This window comes from Bombina bombina, chromosome 1 (assembly GCF_027579735.1).
Source record: "Bombina bombina isolate aBomBom1 chromosome 1, aBomBom1.pri, whole genome shotgun sequence".
Lineage (NCBI taxonomy): Eukaryota > Metazoa > Chordata > Amphibia > Anura > Bombinatoridae > Bombina > Bombina bombina.
Genome location: NC_069499.1, coordinates 590,519,147 through 590,544,806, shown reverse-complemented (window position 1 = coordinate 590,544,806; position 25,660 = coordinate 590,519,147). Strand labels below are relative to the sequence as shown.

Here is a 25,660-nt window from a genome sequence, read left to right as displayed (position 1 = left end):
TGGAAAAATTCCAGCAGGAAATGGACCGAGATTGAGAGTTTAAAAGTTTCTTTATTAATATCCGTAAAAAGAGTACTGTGAACAGTCACAGAATAGAGATACAATATCACAGCCTTTAAGCATGTCAGCCCAGTGGCTCTATATCAAACAAACCAACATGTTTTGTGCTGGTACAGCACTTCGTCAGGGATAGTAAAGGGTTAACTGCTCACCTGTTAAATACACATTTGGTCCAATCAGAAGTAAGCAACATGACTCAAACCAATGAAAAACATATTAGCTGGAATTGTCATGTGTATCATACAATTGCAATGATTCATTTGCATATTTAGTCTGGACCAAAGTTATAACAGCAGGTGATCAGTATAAAATAAATGATTACTCGTATATAAAAGATATTGAGCTAACAATCTTTACTAAAGTCCTAATGTAGATGAATTAATTTGGTAAAAAAACATCAAGAGGCACATTTCACACTGAGAGCATTCCTGTTTATACCTGGTGACTGTTGTGTTCTGACAGCGAGTGTTCACAATTAAATAATGTATACTTAATGTATCAAGATAACAAAATTTGAATCTATCCACTGTATATTATACATTGAAAAAAGTAGCAAAACAACAGTATCAGTTAAATATGGCTATAAGTCTGTAAAAAATATATATATACTGAAATGAAAATAAAATATTCTAATATAGCGAAAGTATACCACATAACGTTAAAGATATTAGGATATATTACAGGTTGTCATTTTATATATGTTACATTCCCTCTATAATAATATAAACAGCGATATTAAATTCACCCGCTGCATATATATATTTTTTTTACGGACTTATAGCCACATTTAACTGATACTGTTGTTTTGCTACTTTGTTCAATGTATAATATACAATGGATAGATTCAAATTTTGTTATCTTGATACATTAAGTATACATTATTTAATTGTGAACACTTGCTGTCAGAACACAACAGTCACCATTTATAAACTGGAATGCTCTCAGTGTGAAATGTGCATCTTGATGTTTTTTTACCAAATTAATAAATCTACATTAGGACTTTAGTAAAGATTGATAGCTCAATATCTTTCGTTGTATTTTAATGTTTATATACGAGTAATCATTTATTTTATACTGATCACCTGCTGTTATAACTTTGATCCAGACTAAATATGCAAACGAATCATTGCAATTGTATAATACACATGACAATTCCAGCTAATATGTTTTTTATTGGTTTGAGTCATGTTGCTTAGTTCTGATTGGACCAAATGTGTATTTAACAGGTGAGCAGTTAACCCTTTACTATCCCTGACGAAGTGCTGTACCAGCACGAAACATGTTGGTTTGTTTGATATAGAGCCACTGGGCTGACATGCTTAAAGGCTGTGATATTGTATCTCTATTCTGTGACTGTACACAGTACTCTTTTTACGGAAATTAATAAAGAAACTTTTAAACTCTCAATCTCGGTCCATTTCCTGCTGGAATTTTTCCACCTGAGGGGAAGTACTTGGATTGTATCATTTTTTTGGCGGTTTGTCCTGGCTTCATACCGCTCCCAGCAGCTTTACAAGCACTCTCTCCCACTGGATGCACCACACAGTGGTTACACTAACGGAGGAATTTCTTTCCAACATTTGCTGTGACCCACAGCATTGCAAGACACCAGTGACTGCTGAAAGAGGAATAACTCGGCCCCCACATTTAAGAAGAAGGGTGAGTGAGTGACTTGTTTTCGATGTGTTTATTTGGACTTCCAATATTTATTACAGATTTTGTTGCCACATACATACATAGTGGGACTTGTCTATACAAAATAGAAATTCTTGGGGCTGTAAAGTAATAGGGGCAACAGGAGTTATTGGAACTTTATATTTTTCTGTACACATTTACTACACCTGTTCAGCTTCTGAAAAGAAACAGCTACCTTGATTTAAGGAAGTTACCAAACACACTATCTATTCCCTTAGGCTTGTATATGAAATAAATACAAGTTAACTTTTGGGATATAGTTCAGCGTTTTTTTCTTATATAAATGCAAATACCCATATCTAAACGGACAAGCCTAATAGCAGTAATGAATATACATTAGTGCGAGATATTGGAAGCCTGTCTAAATACAAAAAATATTTTTAAAAAACTACATATCAGCTATTATGCACATGTATGTGTAAATTTGCTAAACTAAATGTATAAGTGTGAACTATTATTGAGATAAAATAACAGGGAACAAAAATTGTCCTAAACGTAGAAACGTGAACCATAAGAAATGTAAATATAATATGATATATATGTATGTATTGGTACATACAATACAATAAAGTGATGTGGAGAAACCGGTGTACAAAAAATGAAAAACATATGATTTAAAATAAATAACCAAATAAATTAATTGGTAATGCTAATAGTACCAACCAGTAAACAAATGTTGGCTCAATATAATTAATGGTTACTTAGACCCCAAATTATTATGTGCATAGATGAACTTAGATAAACACAGCTGAATCTATTACTTCATTGAGACCTGTTGGAAACAAAGTATGGAATTTATAGATCCAAAAGGTCTCTCTATGTCTGAGCTTAGTAAACCTATCAAACTGGCGACTATGGGGGATACTTTCCAAAGGAGTTATTTTGATGTTACATATCCCCGGGTTATGCTCATTGCACATGTGTCTAGACACACTGAGGCCCATTTATCAAGCTCCGAATGGAGCTTGTGGGCCCGTGTTTCTGGTGAGTCTTCTAAAGACCACTGCTCCATAACCTGTCCGCCTGCTCTGATGAGGCGGACAGAGATCGCCACAATTCAAGCCGATCGAGTACGATCAGGTTGATTGACACCCCCTGCTGGCGTCCGATTGGCCGCGGGTTTGCAGGGGGCGGCGTTGTACCAGCAGCTCACAAGAGCTGCTGGTGCAATGCTGAATACAGAGAGTGTATTGCTCTCCGCATTCATCGATGTCTGTCGGACCTGAACTGCACTGTCGGATCGGGTCAGACAGACCTTTGATAAATAGGCCTGATTATGTTTCAAAGATTTGGATTTAACATTTCTGAGGTGCTTACTCCATCTGACCCTGACTTTCCTGCACGTTCTACCGATATACTGCATCCCACATTCGCATGTGAGTGCATATATAACATATGTGGAACCACAAGACATTCTACTTTGAATTTGGAAACACAGTGTAAGATGTTAGGCCCATTTGTCGCTGAGTAACATATTTACACATGTAGCATCATTTCTTGCCACATTTATAAACACCTTTCCTGCCAGATACTCTTGAAGGAGACATATTATTCTTAATACTCTTTTTCACCTTTTTGGACATTACCACTTTACTGGGTACCAATTTTTGTTTAAGTTCCGGTGCTCTCCTGTATACTAGTTTTGGTTGAGGGGATATTTTCTTTAAAACAGGATCTCTCATTAGAATAGGCCAATGCATCTTTAACACTTTAGTGACTGCTTTATGATTAGAATTGTACTGGGTCACAAACAATGGTTGTCTCTTTAGATCTAAATCACTCTCCTTTTGATTAATTTTAGAAGAGGTCAATAATTGTGTTCTATCTAAACCACTTGCTCTATCACAGCCCTTTTTAATGAGGTCCAAGGGATACCCTTTTTTCAAGAATCTTGAAGTGAGAACATCAGATTGTTTATTATATTGTTCAACCGTACTACAATTCCTTCTTATCCTACAAAATTGGCTGAAGGAAATGTTTACTTTCCAACTTGTTAGCTGATTGCTTGAAAAATGTAGGAAGTTATTGCAATCCACCTGTTTAAAGTATGTTGATTTGCAAACATTCCCTTCCATATCCCAAGTGAGAACAACATCCAAGAATTCAATAGCCTGCTCTTGTATATTGGGCGTAAACCCTATGCCCATAATATTGGCATTAAGGAAATAAACAAATTCTAAGGCTTCTAATTTAGACCCTTCAGAAATAAAAATCATCTATATAACGGCCATAGAACAACAGATTGCCCCTTCATTTCAAATTATAGATGTAAAGTTCCTCAAAGTACCCCATAAAGAGGTTTGCGAAACTATGGGCAAATCTGGTGCCCATGGCCGTCCCTTTAATTTGAAGATAAAATTCATCCAAAAACTGAACATAATTGTGTTTTAAAATATAATCAATTAGTGTAACTAAATACTCTTTCTCTTGTAAGGTGTATCCAGTCCACGGATCATCCATTACTTGTGGGATATTCTCCTTCCAAACAGGAAGCTGCAAGAGGATCACTCACAGCAGAGCTGTCTATATAGCTCCTCCTCTAACTGCCACTACTAGTCATTCTCTTGCAGCTCTCGACAAGAAAGGAAGTAGCTAGAGAGATGTGGTGTTTTTATTTAGTTTATCTTCAATCAAAAGTTTGTTATTTTCAAATGGTACCGGAGTTGTACTATTTTAGCCTCAGGCAGAAAGTAGAAGAAGAGTCTGCCTGTGGTCTTTGATGATCTTAACAGGTTGTAACTAAGATCCATTGCGGTTCTCACACATAACTGAAGAGAGAGGTAACTTCAGCTGGGGGAATGGCGTGCAGGGTCTCCTGCTATGAGGTATGTGCAGTTTAAATTTTTCTAGAGAAATGTATCAAGCAGGAGAGAGCATCGGGGATTTTGACAGCACCCGCATGGCCACGCAGGACTTGGTATGCAGATCTGGTGGACATGTCATCCTTTCCACAATGGACTCTGCCTCTGAGGCAGGACCTTCTACTTCAGGGTCCTTTCAACCATCCAAATCTAATTTCTCTGCGGCTGACTGCTTGGAGATTGAACGCTTGATTTTATCAAAGCGTGGTTTCTCCGAGTCGGTCATTGATACCTTAATACAGGCGCGAAAGCCTGTCACCAGGAAAATCTATCATAAGATATGGTGTAAATATCTTCATTGGTGTGAATCCAAGAGTTATTCATGGAGTAAGGTCAGGATTCCTAGAATATTATCTTTTCTCCAAGATGGATTGGAGAAGGGTTTGTCAGCAAGTTCCTTAAAGGGACAGATTTCTGCTCTGTCTATTCTTTTGCACAAACGTCTGGCTGAGGTTCCAGACGTGCAGGCGTTTTGTCAGGCTTTAGTCAGAATTAAGCCTGTGTTTAAACCTATTGCTCCGCCTTGGAGTTTAAATTTAGTTCTTAAGGTTCTTCAAGGGGTTCCGTTTGAACCTTTGCATTCCATAGATATTAAGCTCTTATCTTGGAAAGTTTTGTTTTTAGTAGCTATCTCCTCGGCTCGAAGAGTTTCGGAGTTATCTGCTTTACAATGTGATTCTCCTTATCTCATTTTTCATTCCGATAAGGTAGTGCTACGTACCAAACCTGGTTTTCTACCTAATGTGGTTTCTAATAAAAATATCAATCAGGAGATTGTTGTACTGTCACTGTGTCCTAATCCTTCTTCAAAGAAGGAACGTCTTTTACACAATCTTGACGTGGTTCGTGCTTTAAAGTTTTATTTACAAGCTACTAAAGATTTTCGTCAAACATCTGCATTGTTTGTTGTCTACTCTGGACAGAGGAGAGGCCAAAAGGCTTCGGCAACTTCTCTTTCTTTTTGGCTAAGGAGTATAATACGCTTAGCTTATGAGACTCCTGGCCAGCAGCCTCCTGAAAGGACTACAGCTCATTCTACTAGAGTGGTAGCTTCCACATGGGCTTTTAAGAATGAGGCTTCTGTTGAACAGATTTGTAAGGCGGTGACTTGGACTTCGCTTCATACTTTTTCAAAATTCTATAAACTTTATACTTTTGTTTCTTCTGAGGCTATTTTTGGGAGAAAGGTTTTGCAGGCAGTGGTGCCTTTTGTTTAAGCACCTCCCTTGTCCCTCCCTTCATCTGTGTCCTATAGCTTTGGTATTGGTATCCCACAAGTAATGGATGATCCGTGGACTGGATACACCTTACAAGAGAAAACAAAATTTATGCTTACCTGATAAATTTATTTCTCTTGTGGTGTATCCAGTCCACGACCCGCCCTGTCATTTTAAGGCAGGTGTGTTTTATTTTTAAACTACAGTCACCACTGCACCCTATGGTTTCTCCTTTCTCTTGCTTGTCTTCGCTCGAATGACTGGTAGTGGCAGTTAGAGGAGGAGCTATATAGACAGCTCTGCTGTGGGTGATCCTCTTGCAGCTTCCTGTTGGGAAGGAGAATATCCCACATGTAATGGATGATCCGTGGACTGGATACACCACAAGAGAAATAAATTTATCAGGTAAGCATAAATTTTGTTTTTTGTATGGCAGGCATATAAATGTCCCTATTTAGATAGATCTGAGTCGTGTGAATGCCTATTTCATGGGATATATTCGAATAAAGTTCTCCCACGTCACAAGATAATTATTGTTACGCTTGACTAGAGATAATTTATATAGTAAATCTTTAATATCTTTAATAAAAGAGGGTAGATTACAAACATACTTCTGAAGATAAGTATCAATATACTCAGAGATTTTATCAGTTATAACTTATACTGATAACACGTATCATATTTCCAATATGGAGTGTAATACACTCGTTATATCTTACACATTGCTTGTTCATATATACACCTATGTTGCTATTATGATTGCCATAGGTATTATCTATTACATGCTATGGTTTTTATCCCATTGCGTGTATTTTCTATAGAAGTGCTTCAAATGGTTGTTCTATTTATACCATCAGTGAGCGAGCAATTCTGCAATTTATTTATTATTTAGCAGTCACGGTGAATATTTACTGTCATGTTTTTGGTATTGACATGAGGTCTAGACATGTCATTGGCTGTGGGCCAAATGTGTTGTTGATATTCATTATCCAATCACATGTTGCTTTGGTTTTGAGCCCGCCTCCTTAGGCTTGTCTGTTTGGTCCTTACGGAATGGCTACTTTGTTTGGTCTATTAGCAACATTGAAGCGAATGTAAGAATATTTGTATAACATTCTCTGTTATGGTAAATGTACTACTTACCTAGTTAACAGAATTTTAAAATAGCGGTGTTCTACTTCCGGTAGATGAGCACATATTCTTGGCGATCCCTACATTTTACATTTTACATTTATATGATCATAACATGTTTTATACAATGATCTATTATTACGGTATTACAATTGGAACACATATATTTAACACAAGTTCTGATAAATGAGTATCAGGTGTGACAATGGGGTGTGTACGAGATGAGGTGATACAATTGGTCATTATTGTAAGTGGAAGGGGAGGGTCTATTTTGACTGTTTGGTGGGCATAACCCTGCTTAAGGGGTTTATTTGATATTATTTCTATATGCCTGAGGAAACGGGTTATCCCTAGAAACCTGTCGCATTATTGCTTTTAATCTCATATTAGAGATTTAAACACTAAGCAGGAGTTGTTTTTAACTTTGGTATTGTTATATACCTTTTAAAAAAATCTTTTAGAAGTTATACTCCTAGCAGTCTAGTGTTTTTATACTCTCCTACGCTACCAGGGGCAGTTTAGCCTGCTCCTCCACACCACTTGCTGCAGACCTGTTGTTCCAGTGCTTCTGGTGATTCCAAGATCTGCTCGAGTTCAGCTAGCTGGTTTGCTGTGAAAGAACCAGCCTGCTTCTATTGGCACAAGTGAGTGCCTTCACATCATGTGAGTACCCTGTGTCTCCAGTTTGTCTGTTTCACTTAGTGTGATTGATCTACACATGTGGCACCTCTTCCTTTTTAATTGTTTCACTGCAGAGTCGTATCATCACTTTTGGTGAAGTTAGATTGCTGCCTGGCCTTTTTTTTTCCTAAGTAGAAGATTCCGATTTTCTGGACAAAGGACTTGATTATATCGGTTTGTTGTACCACTTAATGTATTGTTGTTATTAACATTTTTGTAATTCTTTCTGTCATTGACTTGCCATACCCAGTATTCCTATCTAGATTATAGGCTGATTGGTATATCTGGCTGGTCAGTGCACAAAATAGCTCTGGTGTTAAATTCTGCATCTGGTTTAACAAGTCATTGGAAACAGATAAAGAGGAAACCAATTTTACAGTACACTGTCCCTTTAATAAAGAGGCCCCTAGGTAGCCTAAGAAGACTCCATGAATCTAGCCCATTATCTAATTTTGGTAGGTGATTCCTAAGATCATGCCTTCGGCAGTCTTTGAAAGTGCAGACCATCAATGAATCAGCAACTTGATTTTGGCACCAGACACAGAAACCTTTACATAAACTTTGATCTATTATACTTTAATGTTAATTATTAAACTATTAGGTAGGATGCAGGTACATTTGTGCAGAAAGCACTCCAATATTTTAGATATAAAACTGGGTTTGGTGTGTTACATCTTAGGGATGGAGCGGCAATTTTCATCTAGTTGTGGTGTTCTCCTGCTGATTTTTGCAGGAGCTTTCAGCCTGGCTAACGGGGGGAAGCTCCTGGTGGTTCCCGTGGATGGCAGTCCCTGGCTTAGCATGATCCTACTGTTGGAAAGGCTGGCACAGAATGGGCACCAAGTCGTGGTGATGACACCTGACGGAAGCATGACCATGGATAGATCTAAACTCTTTGTTACAAAATTGTATCCCATTTCTTTTACTAAAGAGGAAATCCACAAGGTTTTGCACAAGTTTGCTGGTTATCATTTTCTGAAGCAGTCTTCCCTAGGTGTGGTCTTCACAATGTACAACAGCATGGTTGAGTTATTTCACATGTTCCACTCCATGTGTGAGAGTCTAATACTTAACAAACAGCTTATTGAGTATATTGAGGAGGAGAAGTTTGATGCTGTGCTCACTGATCCATTTGTACCATGTGGGGTTATTATAGCAGAATACCTGCAAATTCCATCTATTAATTTCCTAAGGGGTATACCCTGCAACTATGATTATATTAGTGCACAATGTGCTAGTCCCATTTCCTATGTACCCAAACCATTTAGCCAGTACTCAGACAAGATGGACTTTTCGCAGCGTGTAATGAATTTTCTTATTCAGTTTGTAGAACCTTATTTTTGTTCTGGAATTTATGTACCGTTTAATCACCTAGCATCACAATTCCTACAGAAGGAAGTGACTTTTCTGCAACTCCTCAGCAGAACCTCAGTTTGGCTCCTAAGATATGACTTTGTCTTTGAGTATCCAAGACCAGTAATGCCCAACATGGTGTTTATAGGAGGCATCAACTGTTCACTCAAGAAGAAGCCACTTACCAAGGTAGGACTGTATTATGAGAGTCTTCACTCTTTAAATTAAATATTAAATGTAATAAAAGCACATCTTGATATAAATATTAATGGTTCTGTTTGGTGCTGGTATTATATTTACTACACATTCTAAATATTTTATAAACAAAAATCTAAATATTTTATTCTAATATGGGTGGCTTCTGGGGAATATCTTTAAAGGCACACTAAACCCAATGATTTTCTTTCATGAATCAGGTTGAGAATACAGTTTTAAACATTCCAATTTACTTCTATTATCTAATTTACTTAATTCTTTAGATATCCTTTATTGAAGAAATAGTGATGCACATGGGTGAGCCAATTACACAAGGAATCTAAGGTGCAGCCACCAATCAGCAGCTACTTAGCCTATCTAGATATGCTTTTCAGCAAAGGATATCAAGAGAATTAAGCAAACTAGATAATAGAAGTAAATTAGAAAGTTGTTTAAAATTGCATGTTCTTTCTAAATCATGAAAGAAACAAAATTGGGTTTCATGTCCCTTTAAGCACATGTAGCTACTGATTGGTGTATACACACTTTCATGCACTTGACTACACTCTAGAAGTTAAATAATGACTTTTATTGTAGACCTCATATCTTTAAAGGGACACTAAACCCAATATTTTTCTTTCATGAATCAGGTAGAGAATACAGTTTTAAACATTCCAATTTACTTCTATTATCTAATTTACTTCATTCTTTAGATATCCTTTATTGAAGAAATAGTGATGCACATGGGTGAGCCAATTACACAAGGAATCTAAGGTGCAGCCACCAATCAGCAGCTACTTAGCCTATCTAGATATGCTTTTCAGCAAAGGATATCAAGAGAATTAAGCAAACTAGATAATAGAAGTAAATTAGAAAGTTGTTTAAAATTGCATGTTCTTTCTAAATCATGAAAGAAAAAGAAATTGGGTTTCATGTCCCTTTAAGCACATGTAGCTACTGATTGGTGTATACACACTTTCATGCACTTGACTAACACTCTAGAAGTTAAATAATGACTTTTATTGTAGACCTCATATCTTTATGTTGAAATATTTTTATTGGTTTACAACATAGGGAAAAACAAAACAATAAACTACATGTCGTCTCATGGGTGTCTATGGGTTCTTATAAAAATTGCCATAAAACAGTACAATTTAATGTTACAAGGTACAGAGATTCCATGGCTGTGTATCCACCTTCATCTGGCGACCCCGTAAAACCCACACCCCAAGGTATTTATAGTAGCAATCAAGTTGTAACTATCCCTACCCTCCCGCCCCTCACCCACTAAACCCCCCCCCCCTCCTACCAGGAGGTGCCGTTATTATTCTAACCAAACCTAAGAATCCTTTTAAAGGTGACTTTCTCACAATATCTCTTTTTCTTCCCTCAGTTCAGGTAGCCCTCTTGCCCGAATCAATGATATCTTCAGGTAGCCCGGTAATATACTGTCTCTTCTCTATCCCTCTTAATTTACTCTCCAGACCTTAGTACCCAATAGAACCATGTCTTATGAAACTGTTCTGGTTGCCCCTGTGTCCATGCAGCTAATTCTGATAGGGTATATGTTTCCTTGACTTTCCCCAACACTTCGTGCCATGATGGAACTCCCACTTTCCAGTGTCTGGCTATGCAGATTCTTAAACAAGTGCATAATATTCTAATGAGTTTATTAATTGAGGAGTTGAATGGTTTCACTCTTTCATGTAATAAAGCTTGGGTCATTGTGAGATTTACTCTCTCGTCTAACAGTTTACTTATTAATTCTGATAATTTCCCCCATAGGGGTCGTACCTCCTGACACTCCCACCACATGTGTCTATATGTACCCCTTTCGTGACAGCCTCTATAGCAGCAGCCTTCAAGCCCTATGGAGAAATGCCGTGTCCTTTCCGGCGTCAGATACCATCTAAAGATTACTTTCATGCAATTCTCCTTCATGTCTGCACTAATCAACCCTCTGCAAGAGTTCATCATAAACTCAGTCCAATCATCCGTCTCCCACATCTTTGTCGTGTCTCTTTCCCATTTTTCTGTCATTTTTAATTTAGAATTACATTTAGCTTTCTGAATTAGAACATATATCCGAGAAATCAGTTTTTTCCCTCTATTAGGGTTTATTATCATTCTCTCCAGCTCCGTGAGCTGATAGTTCTGATTATGCGACATATATGTTATTATGGCTGAGCTAATTTGTAAATACATAAACCAATGTAACTGCTCTGGCAGCATTTGATCTCTGATAGAAGTAAACGTACGCATCTTGGAGCCCGTAAGAAAGTCAGCTACCCTGTACAGTCCTTTGTTCACCCATTTATCTTCTTAGATCTTTTGGTAACAAAAACTTGACCGGTCTTAATATCGTTTCCGCGCTGCTCAAACGTAATTTTTTCGTGATTCCTTCCCACAGCCTTACTGCCTCTAAAGTTATCGGTTATCTATATTCCTTTGTTTTTTTACCTCTTTCTAGATCCCAGAAAATGTCTGCCGCTTTTGGACAGCCCGCTATATTAGCTTCTACTTGTGGCCATATCAACTCGCTTTGTTGTTTACCCAATAAAACTGTTTGCGCCAACCTGGAAGCCTGGTAATATTCTACCAAATTGGGAACTCCTACTCCCCCTACCTGTCTGTGTAAATTAAGCAATTGGGAAGCAATTCGAGGCCTTCCATTTCCTCTCAAAAATTTCAGAATGTCACTCTGTAAAGCTATTAAATCTGGTAGAGGTATATTAATTGGTATAGCCCTAAATAAGTACATTAGCCTTGGAAGCACATTCATTTTGATGGACATCAGTTTCCCATACCATGAAAAATGACCTCATATCTTTAAAGGGACACTAAACCCAATGTTTTTCTTTCATGAATCAGGTAGAGAATACAGTTTTAAACATTCCAATTTACTTCTATTATCTAATTTACTTCATTCTTTAGATATCCTTTATTGAAGAAATAGTGATGCACATGGGTGAGCCAATTACACAAGGAATCTAAGGTGCAGACACCAATCAGCAGCTACTTAGCCTATCTAGATATGCTTTTCAGCAAAGGATATCAAGAGAATTAAGCAAACTAGATAGTAGAAGTAAATTAGAAAGTTGTTTAAAATTGCATGTTCTTTCTAAATCAAGAAAGAAAAAAAATTGGGTTTCATGTCCCTTTAAGCACATGTAGCTACTGATTGGTGTATACACACTTTCATGCACTTGACTAACACTCTAGAAGGAAAATAATGACTTTTATTGTAGACCTCATTCTTGTTAAAAATTCATATCTGTATCATCGTTATGCTTAGCAATTAAATAATATTACTTTTTATGTGCCAAAAGAAGCTGATATTTCCAGAACAAGCTTCTTTGTTAATACTTTATCTCTATTACTGACCATAAAGTATATTTTTGTCCTTCACATAAGCTTTTTTCTACAATCCACACCATTCTACCTTTAGAAGAAGAATATATCGCCATATTAATATCAATACATTTTTAGATTAGAATGTGTTTGAAGTGCTTCCTACTGCTGCAAAATAGTTTTCCTGGCAGGAGGTGGTACATTTTTTAAATCATGTATAGATGACGTAATTTAGAATAAAATGTAGCTATGATGGCTTTGCCCTGGCAACAACACAGTCACTAAACATCTCTATGACCCTTTGAAAGTGTTTGTTTTTAGCATTTACAGAATTTAATTAGTTTGCCGAGGTGTTTAGGCATCTTCATATATATGTTTGATTATTTTCACTTTCCTCTCCAGTGGACAGGTTCTGTAGCGCAGACCTGTTGGTCACAGCATGACCATTGTAAAAAGAACATTTAGCAAAATTATAAAAATGCCCCAATATTTTTAAAAAACAAAAAATTAACAAAACTGTCAAACCAGTAATATCTTTAGTGGCTAACTAATGAGGAAAATAATTGCAAGATTTCAGGACACTAAATTATATTACTGCCCCCCCATCTCTAGTCAACACTTGGCTTAAAAGGAATCTTGTGGCTGTTCACTTTTACGCTAATTTTACATGTGATATGATAAGATACACCAAGGTTTATTGTTTATAGTTATAAGAAGTTTTATTAAAACTCTGTCTGTAATTTGTTAAATCTAGAGTTTGAAAAACACAAAACTTTGTGAGAACAATCGCCTATGATGCTGTAATCCTTTTATTTCTCTTTTTATTTACCATTAAGTCATGGAGTCCCATTGGACTAAGGACTTTGATGGATTACATTTACATGTCTTTGTATAATTGATATTGTCTGTTTATCTATTTTTCATCTTGTAATATCAATATTTCAATAAAACTCATTTAAAAAAAAAATAAATCCTTTTTAATACAGGGAGAGTTCACAGCTGTACTTGTGGGAAATACTGAACCTGGCCACCAGGAGGAGGCAAAGATACCCCAACCAAAGGCTTAAATATCTTCCCGACTTCTCTGACCCCCCAGTCATTCTTTGCCTTTCGTCACAGGAGGTTGGCAGAGAGGTGTCAGAAAATTTCTGAGTAGTTCCTTAGGAAGGGTATCTACCCTTCAATATGGGACTAGAGTTTTAAGTAGTCTTATCAGCCTCTCAGTGAGAGCATTGATGAAAGAGTCTGGAGATGCAGGGAGAGTCTTTCTGCGAATCCATCCAGACTCATATTAACAGCTCCTAAGCAATCAGTGTTGACGAGTTTCACTGCCTGCTTTTCATCACTCAAGTCCATGTGAGAAGCAATGCTACAGTCTTTCAAACTTGAAGGACCGTGTTTCTGTTCCACAGCATAGATTCCGGTAAGATTGTTTCATTTTTTACACATATGTTAACGCTAGAAGACGGGGTCACAGTGGAACTCCTTTATCTTTATGGAATCAAGGGTTAATATCTCCTGAGGGGGATTGTTGAACAGTGGGGGTTAATCATATTTGTTTATGTGATTTTTGCTGCTTTATATGTGTGAGATGTTTTGGGTTCATAGGCTGATATGGAACGTACAGGTTGATCTTTTACTTTGAGAGCTGCGCAGTTTTATTAAGCTTGGCGCGCTTTTCCTTTAGCAGGGGCGGTCCTGCATTGTGCACCGTGTGACCGGGAGTGGTCACGGTTTCCATTTCCTATTCCTGACTGAGTGACTATGGAGAGGAGTGAGTTTTCTCTATACTGTCTGGGTCATAGGAGGTGGTGAGTGCCCCAGCCATTGGGGGTATAGGTGCCGGTTGTTTTCTTTGATTTAAATAGGGTTACCTAGTTATAGATTATGATTTTTTTAGAGGGTGATCCCTCTATGACAGAATTCGATACCACTGTATATTGTGAGGAGGCCCGGGTAGTCCACCCCTCTCAATTATGTTCCATATGCTGCAACAGGGTGTTTTCATCAACCAATGTTGAGATGTTAGATGCCACTGATCCTTCCGCCTCAGAGGACTCTTCATCCAGTGAGGTGTGTCCCCTACAGTCTTCTCATCCTACACATGCAGCTTCCCCTTGCACCGCTAATCCTCCCCCTGGAGGGGGCCTTTTTCCACCAGACGTTACTGTGCAGTTCCGTATGGCGATGTCTGCGATCTTAGCCGCTTTGCCTCGTACTGCTACACGCAAACACAGGGTTAATCCATGCACTCCTGCCTAGGGAGCATCATGTAAATTGACGGTTGTATCTGATCGTCTGAGGATGCAGTTCTCTCTGAGGCTTCAGAGTACGGACCTTCTGGGTCGGAGCCTGCTGCTTCTATTCCTCCGGCAGAGGAGGATTTCGCTTTTAGATTTAGAGTGGCATGCCTGCGCTTGCTATTAAGAGAAGTTTTGGCGATATTAGAGATTCCTAGTACTGATCTGCCAGTCGAATCTCAGAACACTAAATCAGATGGCAAATTTGATTAAGACAGGTGGGGAAGGATGGAGAGCTTATTCCCTTTCGTCTATTTCTTTTTAAATATTCCCAGATCCGGGCTCTATAGGGTGGTTGTGTCGTTGCACATCCCTACTTGGCTAACAGTTTTTTTGTGCTTGCCTATCATTTTTCTATTCCGTTTAAGGATAGTTTATTCTTAGAGCTCTTAGTTATGAGGAAACTCTTTTTATGAAGATGTTTCGTGCCAAGAGATATTTATGTACTAAGGACTTAGGTTGTCGCAGTTTCTGGAGACTTCCTATTAAGCAACTATGTCTCGAATCGAGGTGATGGTTCCCTCGATAATTTCGAGAAAGAATTAAAGACCTTGGAGCTTATAATTCTTTTATCTGGAACTTTCTAGCCCTAAAGCTAGGGCTTCAGGTTTTTTCTTTTCAGGCCTTGAATCGCTCTGACAGATATGACTTCTGAATCTAATCTTTCCTTCTGTTTGAGCGAAAGATTTAATTTGGTTCAGCTACTCTGCGGTTTTTACCGATTGATGAGAGAGCGAATCTGAGAGACAAATTCTTTTTCTCTTATTTTTTAGTGCGGTTAAAACCCGGCATCAGATCTCCACTAAGCCTGAGCTATCTAAGTGTTTTTGAAAGCTGACTCAGTCCTGAAATAAGTTCAAGCAGAGCAGATTGTCAAGAGGGGCCAGTTCCAGGTTCTATCTTAGATTGCATTGGGGACTGACTATCGATCTTTTCAGACGCTTGATTCAGGAACGTACAGGATCCATGGGTCCTAGAGGTCAAACTTAGGCTTCAAATCTTTGCCTTCCACAGCAGTTTTCCTTCTCTTGATCATGTCTTTCAGACAGAAAGAGGGAAGCCTTTTCAGGTGGGTGCGGTTTTTGTTCTCCTTTGGAGTTATTGTCCCGGTGCCTATCGCAGAGTGAGGTTTGGGATATTATTCAAACCGTTTTTGTTTCGTGGTCCCATAGAGGGAGGGAACTCTTGTTTTATTTAGGTCCTAAAGTCCTTAAGCAAGCTTATCATGTCTCCTCGTTCCAGAGGGAGACTATAAGGTCCACTCTACCCTTGGTACGGGATGAGCAGTGCATTACCACTGTTGAGGAAGGATATCATACCTTTTCATTCCTCCTCAGGTAACGTTTCCGGTTGCTAAGGCTGTCATTTCTGGACCAGCACTTCCAGTACATTGCTCCTTTCGTTTTGGTCTTGCTACTGCTTCTAGAGCCTTTTAGGAATCTAGGGTTTCTTTTGGCAGTGGCCAGAATTCAGATCTGATGGTTGCTTCCCTTGTCTTGTTGATTCTGGTTTAATCACCATCATGGGGTCCATTCTCATTTTTCCAGGTCTCATCTCAGCCGAGGTTTGGTGTCTGCTGAGGCAGTGGAGTGGCGCTGTTTCGAATCTGTCTTAACAGATTTATCTGGACTTCTGGTTGAGAGAATCGCTCTCTAGTGTCCTTGTCCAGATCTCCAGAATAAGGGACATCATTCTTAAATCACCTGGGGCGGTTTTGACTTTGGTTGCACGTCTGTCAGGATGTTGAGGGTGTGCCAAGAGGGGGCCCATGGTTTCCCTTCCGATTAACTTTATGGACCTTTAGGCAATCTTTTTGCTCTGAGGTTTCAGTCTACTGGGTTAGTCCCAGTGTATAGATTCTAGTCAGTCTTACTCTCGGTGGCTTAGATCTCCATCTGAGAACGAGAGACTCCCTAGCGATGAGGGTAGTATCTCGGGTTTGGTAGTGGATGGAGGCCCACTACTGCTCGCTGTCAGCAATCCACTCTCCAGGTGTGGTCATCTGGGACAGATGTTCTCTACAGACATTCCCTTTATCTGGGGATAAGGTCTCCATCCGAGGGGTTTTCGGATATTTGTAACTGGAAGGGGATGCCGGATGAGAATCTCAGGATGTCCCGTCTCAATACCAAGTTACCCATTGATGGGTCGTGGTTCAGGGATCCTCAGGCCGAGCTAATGGATACATTAGGGGTGCCTTGGAGATGCAATACAATTTTGCCTCTTCTACCATATCACTCTTTCCTCAAGTGGTGGCTCGGACCTAGCAGGAGCAGGCGTCAGTGATACTGATTTCTCCATTGCGGCCGCAAAGATTGTGATTCGTTGTTTAGTGGGGATGTCATCTTTGCCTCCATGAAGGTTACCTTGTCGCAAGGATCTGCTGGAACAAGGCCCCTTTGCTTCATTTAATCTTATTTCTCTGAGGTGGACTGCAAAACGATGCTAAGTCGTAGCCAAGAGATGGTTTTCTGAGAGGTTATGGTCCTCTCCTTCAAGCGCGTAAGCTGGTCCCTCGTCATCTATCATAGTTGTGGAGGACCCCTTCTGCTGTGAAGAGCGTTTTTCGTCCTGGGACACTATTTAAGTCTGCCAGGATTCTTTCCTTCCTCCAGGATGGTCTGGAGAAGGGCCTCTTAGCTAGTTCCTTGTTGGGACAGTTTTGGCCCTGTCTGGTTTGCTGCACAAGAGGCTCGTTGAGCATCCGGACGTACAGTTTTTTGTTAGGGCTCTGAATGCGATCAGGCCAGTGTTTTTATCTATCTGGGAAGCGTAAGGGTCAGAAGGCATCTTCAACTTCCTTATCTTTTAGTTGAGGAGTGTCATCTGCTTGGCATATGAGACAGTGGGACACAAGCCTCCTCAGAGATTTAGGGCTCAGTGATGTCTTCTTGGGTCTCTAAAACGAGGCCTCTATGGATCAGATTTGTTGGGCGACTACTTGCTCCTCCTTATATTCTTTTTCCTAAATTTTTAATGATTTATTTTTTGCTTCTGTTGAAGCAACCTTTTTTTGCAGGCTGTGGTGCCCTCAGATGGGGGTCACCTCTCCTTTTTGTCCTCCCGTCACCATTCAATGTCCTCTGGAGCTTGGGTCTAATTTCCCACAAGTAAGGAATGCAGCTGTGGACTCTCCCTATATTAAGAAGGAAAACATAAATTATGCTTACCAGATAATTTCCTTTCCTTCTGAACAGGGAGAGTCCACAGCTCCCGCCCGTGTTCTCCGATGGGCAGCCCTAAATTTTAACTTGTTCTTCTGGCACCTTTTTTCACCCTGATATTTCTCCTACTGTTCCTTGTTACCTCGGCAGAATGACCCAGGGATGAGGGAAGTGGGGGAGGTATTTAAGCCTTTGACCGGGGTCTTTGCCTCCTCCTGGTGGCCAGGTTCCGTATTTCCCACAAATAAGGGATGCAGCTGTGGACTCTCCCTGTACAGAAGGAAAGGAAATTACTTGGTAAGCATCATTTATGTTTTCAGGACGCCGAAGTCCCTTATTTACGGATTGATCAATTGGCAGCTACGAAACCTGGGAATTGGAAAGTGGGACCAACTGGCAGCTTAATAGTAAGCCAGCGAATAGAAGGAAGTCCAATTCCTGATGGTCAGTAATTCAAATCCTGAATGGCAAAAATAGAACCAAATGTTTGTATGTTAGCAGTTTAGAGGATTGCTTAGCTTTTATGAGGTTTAATATTAAGTTTGCCTGGCTGCAGATTCTTGTTGATCCCACCCGCTCTCAATATACAAAACAAGCAGAGAAGGTAGGGAGCTTGTTGAACTTAATTTTTTTTAACAGAATTTCAACTTTTATCTTCAATGTTAGCATACAATTCCAAACTACAATCTACTTTTCCTTGATGACTTAAAATGATTATTTCATATCTTTATTAATTGTTCAGAAATAAGGCATTGTTCACAGTAGGATCTAAAATAAAAACCAACAAACGCACCTCTGATTTAATTAAATATTTAGGGCCATATTACGACTGGATGCAGTGGCGTCACTAGGGTTGGTGTAACCCTGTGCAGTAACTCATGGTGTCACCCCCCGCCCCCCTCCTAATGTTTTATTTTTTTGTTTTTTCTAATTAGCCATATATAAAACATATGCTTCTTAATCTAGTGTCATAAGCACATAACAATAATACTAAAAGTTAATAATAATAATATGCGACTTGATGAGTGTCTTGTTTTTATTATACACTTGTTAATTATGCAATTCTACTGCATTGAGTGGTCCATTAATGTAAGTAAGAAAAACGTCTATCATAGACACTTTTATAGTCCTGGGTTTATGGATCCTGCTGATTGCTTTCATTATCTTCACTGCAGATTATCCCTGCTGCCAGCCAGTCCTTATAATCATTAAAGGACCACTCAATGCAGTAGAATTGCATAATTAACTAGTGAATATTAACCCCTTAAGGACAAGGACATTTTTCAATTTCCTTCCCTTAAGGACTGTAATTTTCCTCTTACTCATTTACTGTACGCAGACATATTATATACTGTTTTTCTCGCCATTAAATGGACTTTCTAAAGATACCATTATTTTCATCATATCTTATAATTTACTATAAAAACTATTATAAAATATGAGGAAAAATTGGAAAAAAACACACTTTTTCTAACTTTGACCACCAAAATCTGTTTTACATTTTTCTGCAGCCACCAAAAAAACACCCATGCTAAATAGTTTTTAAATTTTGTCCTGTGTTTAGAAATACCCAATGTTTACATATTCTTTGCTTTTTTTGCAAGTGATAGGGCAATAAATACAAGTAGCACTTTGCTATTTCCAAAGCATTTTTCTTTCAAAAGTAGCAATAGTTATATTGGAACACTAATATCTTTCAGGAATCCCTGAATAACCCTTCACATGTATATATTTTTTTTAATAGACAACCCAAAGTATTGATCTAGGCCCATTTTTGTTATATTTCATGCCACCATTTCACCGCCAAATGCGATCAACTGCGATCACTTTTTCACAAACTTTAGGTTTCTCACTGAAATTATTTACAAAAAGTTAGTGCAATCATGGCACAAATGGTTGTAAATGCTTCTTTGGGATCCCCTTTGTTCAGAAATAGCAGACATATATGGCTTTGGCATTACTTTTTGGTAATTAGAAGGCTGCTAAATGCTGCAGCACACAACACTTGTATTATGCCCAGCAGTGAAAGGGTTAATTAGTTAGCTTGTAGGGCTAATTTTAGCTTTAGTGTAGAGATCAGCCTCCCACCTGACACATCCCACCCCCTGATCCCCCTCAAGCAGCTCTTTTCCCTCCCCCACCTCACAATTGTCACCGCCATCTTAAGTACTAGCAGAAAGTCTTACGGCACCATAGCTGGCCGATGCAGAGAGGGCCACAGAGTGCAGAAATAGCGCTGGTACGTTGCTGGTCCTTAAGGGCATAACGACCAACGTCGTACAGGATACACCTACTCTGAATTTCAAATAAGCAGTAGATTTTTTTTCTGACAAATTTATTTTTTCTCCATTTTCCGGCCCCCTGTATCATGTGACAGACATCAGCCAATCACAGACTAGTATACGTCTACCCTGTGGGTTTGTGCACATGCTCAGTAGGATGTTGTTCCAGAAAGTGTGTATATAAGTAGAATGCAAAAGTTGATAATGGAAGTAAATTGGAAAGTGTCTTTAAAACTGCGTGCTCTTTCTGTACGTGTGTGAAAACGTGTGTAGCCCATATTTAGTGATGTAAACACCATCGGCCAGATTACGAGTTTTGCGTTAGGAGCTGTGCGGTGCTAACGTACAGTTTTCTCTCACCGCTCACTTACCTACAGCGCTGGTATTACGGGTTTTTACAAACCCAGTGTTAAAAAGGCAAGAAGTGAGCGTAGATCAAAATTTTGCTCCACACTACACACCAATACCAGTGCTGCTTAAGTCAGTGGTAAGCTGGTTGTACGTGCTTGTGCACAATTTCCCCATAGACATCAATGGGGATAGCTGGCTGAGAAAAAGTCTAACACCTGCAAAAAAGCAGCGTAAATCTCAGTAACGCAGCCCCATTGATTCCTATGGGGAAACACATTTTATGTTTATACCTAACACCCTAACATGAACCCCGAGTCTAAACACCCCTAATCTTACACTTATTAACCCCTAATCTGCTGCCCCCGACATCGCGACACCTACATTATTCTTATTAACCCCTAATCTGCTGCTCCAGACATTGCCGACACCTACATTATATTTATTAACCCCTAATCTGCCGCCCCCAATGTCACTGCAACCTACCTACACTTATTAACCCCTAATCTGCAGCCCCAACAATGCCGCCACTATATTAAATGTATTAACCCCTAAATATAAGTCTAACCCTAACCCTAACACTCCCTAACTTAAATATAATTTAAATAAATCTAAATAAAATTACTATCATTAACTAAATTATTCCTATTTAAAACTAAATACTTACCTATAAAATAAACCCTAAACTAGCTACAATATAACTAATAGTTACATTGTATCTAGTTTAGGGTTTATTTTTATTTTACAGGCAAGTTTGTATTTATTTTAACTAGGTAGAATAGTTACTAAATAGTTATTAACTATTTAATAACTAGCTAGCAAAAATAAATACAAATTGACCTGTAAAATAAAACCTAACCTAAGTAACAATAACACTGAACTCTACACTACAATTAAATAAATTCCCTACATTAAATACAATTAACTAATTTAATTTAAATGAGCTAAATCACAAAAAAACAAACAAACACTAAATTAAAGAAAATAAAAAACAAATGACAAGATAGTTAAACTAATTACACCTAATCTAAGAGCCCTATCAAAATAAAAAAAAGCCCACCCAAAATAATAAAAAACCCCTAGCCTACAATAAACTACAAATAGCCCTTAAAAAGGCCTTTTGCTGGGCATTGCCCCAAAGAAATCAGCTCTTTTTCCGGACATCCATCCTCAAGGAAGCGGCAGAAGTCTTCATCTAACCGGGCCGAAGTCCTTAATGAAGCCGGGAGAAGTCTTCATCCAAGCCAGGCGAAGTGGTCCTCCCGACGGGCAAAAGTCTTCATCCAGACGGCATCTTCTATCTTCATCCATCCAACGCGGAGCGGGTCCATCTTCAAGACATCCAACGCAGAGCATCCTCTTCATCCGGAGTCTTCTTACTGAATGAAGGTTCCTTTAAATGATGTCATCCAAGATGGCGTCCCTTAGATTCCGATTGGCTGATAGAATTCTATCAGCCAATCGGAATTAAGGTAGAAAACCTCCTATTGGCTGATCCAATCAGCCAATAGGATTGAGCTCACATTCTATTGGCTGTTCCAGTCAATTTGTATTTATTTTAGCTAGGTAGTTATTAAATAGTTAATAACTATTTAATAACTATTCTACCTAGTTAAAATAAATACAAACTTGCCTGTAAAATAAAAATAAACCCTAAGCTAGATACAATGTAACTATTAGTTATATTGTAGCTAGTTTAGGGTTTATTTTTTTTTTTTATTATTTTTATTTTTTTTTGGTTTCAAACAAATTTTATTGAGATTCAAAATAGCATACAATAATAAGGTGTTACAGAAAAAACACAAAAACATTACAGGTGATTCACAATTCACATCAAAGCTCAGCACATAGATGAAATGAATACAAAAATACAATAACCTCTGTATATACGTGTGAACTCTGGTCATAGTAGTTTAGGGTTTATTTTATAGGTAAGTATTTAGTTTTAAATAGGAATAATTTAGTTAATGATAGTAATTTTCTTTAGATTTATTTAAATTATATTTAAGTTCGGGGGTGTTAGGGTTAGACTTAGACTTAGGGGTTAATACATTTAATATAGTGGCGGCGACATTGGGGATGGCAGATTAGGGGTTAATAAATATAATGTAGGTGGCGGCAATGTTAGGGGCGGCAGATTAGGGGTTAATAATATTTAACTAGTGTTTGCGAGGTGGGAGTGCGGTGGTTTAGGGGTTAATATGTTTATTATAGTGGCGGCGATGTCCGGAGCGGCTGATTAGGGGTTAAAAAAATTATTATAGTGTTTGCGATGTGGAAGGGCCTCGGTTTAGGGGTTAATAGGTAGTTTATGGGTGTTAGTGTACTTTTTAGCACTTTAGTTATGAGTTTTATGCTACGGCTTTAAATGTGTTAGGGATCTTGGAGGTAGAGGGAGTACTGCTCACTTTTTGGCCTCCCAGGACACACTCGTAATACCAGCGCTATGGAAGTCCCATAGAAAAAAGGCCAAAGAAGTGTGCGGTGCCCCTAAACCTGCAAGACTTGTAATACCAGCGGTAGTGAAAAAGCAGCGTTAGGACCTGTTAACGCTGCTTTTTCAGCTTACCGCAACACTCGTAATCTAGCCGCATATTTGTTAATGGTATAGTACTTGGCAATATTAATATTAATATGCTCTTAATAACATACATTATTTAAAGCTGGTTACTGTAAATATGTGCTCCATTCCTGTTATGTTGTTAGCAGTGTGTTTATTTTGCACCTTTAACTAATTAATGTGGAGAATATTAAGTGCATGAAACTGTCATGTAACTGCATTTTAATGTCATATGCTGTATTTGTGCCTTGATTAAACCTCAATACAAAATATTGTGGGGGGGGGGAGAAAAAGAAAGTAAATGCTATGAGTGAGCACAATCGCAATTTACGCTATAACACTGGTTTTGAAACCTGTCCTCAGGCCTCCCAGGTCACTTTTTGAGGATATTTGAACTGGAGCAAAGGTAAAATAACCAGCTGGTTAGTAAACATGTTTATTTTACCTGCGCTCATCCAAGGTAAACCTGAAAACCTGGCCTGTTGGGGTGACCTGAGGACAGAGTTGAAAACCAGTACGCTAGAATTATTACAACAACTTCAGAGCTCTGGTTAACTGTTATGGAAGTAAAAAAAGTGTCACAAAACATAAAAAATACATTTACAAAGTACAGTTACATTCATATTAACACTAATAGAATAAAATGCAATATAAAGTTATAAGGGTTAATATGTAAATGTATGTATGCATATATACAGAATATATATATACAGTATATATATATATATGTGTGTGTGTGTAAAGAAAGAGACTAAACAAGCACTGTACAGTGTATAGTTCCTAAATCTGTTACACACAAATTGCCCAAAAAGAATAGCTGCCTAGATCTTCAAAGCGTTTGTGTAAATGATCCCAGACACATAAACACAGAAAACAAGGATGAAGACGGCTGTGCAACTCAGGAGGCTAGTGTTTAACGGAAAAAAGGGGTAGACTTACGTAAATAATATTACTCCTATATGAATCTATAGACTGACTTCCGCTGTAATAGATGGTTTAAATGCAAGTCTATATCAAGCTTGTATCATATAGAATTGGTTCGGTGTTTAAGTTCAAGTTTGATTCACAGCTCCATGTAAAAACACACAAAACATATTCCAAAAAGGTGCCCCTCCGTGGTTTCTACTTACAAAACTATACCTCAATCCTATGAGGTAAGTGCCGCACAATTCAAGAAGAGCCTCACTTCAGCAACCTGGTACTTCCTTAAATAGTGTTCTCATTCCAAGATATAAAACCAAGGGCAATAAAGAAAACACCAAATAGTGCAATAACGTATGTACATTTTTTAAATCTAAAACACAATACCATGTATAAACTGCTCACATTTAAAAATCTCAATTTTGTTATGAGGTATCAATAATGTTCCATGTAATCACGCTATGTCTCTTAAATACAAGTCTCCCAGGTAGGAATCCTGAATGCTAGTGTCTCTGCTGATATCCTTACGCGTTTCAAAGGTATTAAATACAATGTTGGTCAGAGGATTAAAACTATATATGTATGTGTGTGTGTGTATACATATGTATTTATATGTGTATATATGTATTTACTGACATATAAGCACATAAATACATATGTGTACGTATACAGACATATTTGTGCACTGGAGCCCTTTGCAGTCAAGTAGATGAAAACATGAAAGATCATATTTATGCAATATTCATATTTACTGTGTATTTAATGTAAATATTTCACATTCCAAAGTTCTGCACATAGGGGGATATGTTCTATGTATGTTTAAATAGATATTTCTATACATAACATAATTTATGTAAGAACTTACCTGATAAATTAATTTCTTTCATAGTGGCAAGAGTCCATGAGCTAATGACGTATGGGATATACATTCCTACCAGGAGGGGTCAAAGTTCCCCAAACCTCAAAATGCCTATAAATACACCTCCCACCACACTCATACCTTAGTTTAACATATAGCCAAGTAGTAAGGTGTAAAAAGGAGGAAAAATGCATACAAAAAGAGGAACTGGAAAAAATAATGTGCTTTTATACAAAAAAATCATAACCACCAGAAAATAGGGTGGGTCTCATGGACTCTTGCCACTATGAAATAAATGAATTTATCAGGTAAGTTCTTACATAAATTATGTTTTCTTTCATGTAAGTGGCAAGAGTCTATGAGCTAGTGATATATGGGATATAATACCCAAGATGTGGAAATCCACAGAGTCACTAGAGAGGGAGGGATAAAATAAAAACTGCTATTTCCGCTGAAAAATTAAATACAAATAATAATGACGTTTTCTTAATAATTTAAAAAAACTCAAATTATAGGCAAAGGAATCAAAATGTGAAAGCTGCCTGAAGAAATTTTCTACCAAAGAAGCAAATACATCAAAATGGTAAAATTTAGTAAATGTATGCAAAGAAGACCAAGTTGCTGCAAATCTGATTAACTGAAGCTCCATTCTTGAAAGCCCAAAAAGTGGCAACTGATCTAG

General features: G+C 38.1%; 1 protein-coding gene across 2 annotated transcripts in view; it reads left to right on the top strand.

The window, feature by feature from the left end:
- Positions 1-25,660, top strand: part of LOC128645687 (UDP-glucuronosyltransferase 1A1) — a 111,678-nt gene that overhangs the window by 19,637 nt on the left and 66,381 nt on the right. Inside the window, exon 1 of one of the 2 annotated variants that reach the window (XM_053698876.1) lies at positions 8,319-9,187. The exons of the other annotated variant lie outside the window; for it this stretch is intronic. Within the exon in view, the coding sequence (XP_053554851.1) occupies positions 8,327-9,187 (861 nt within the window). The 5' untranslated portion in view covers positions 8,319-8,326. Of the gene's footprint in view, positions 1-8,318; positions 9,188-25,660 lie in introns of those variants that run through there. 2 annotated transcript variants of the gene reach the window in all.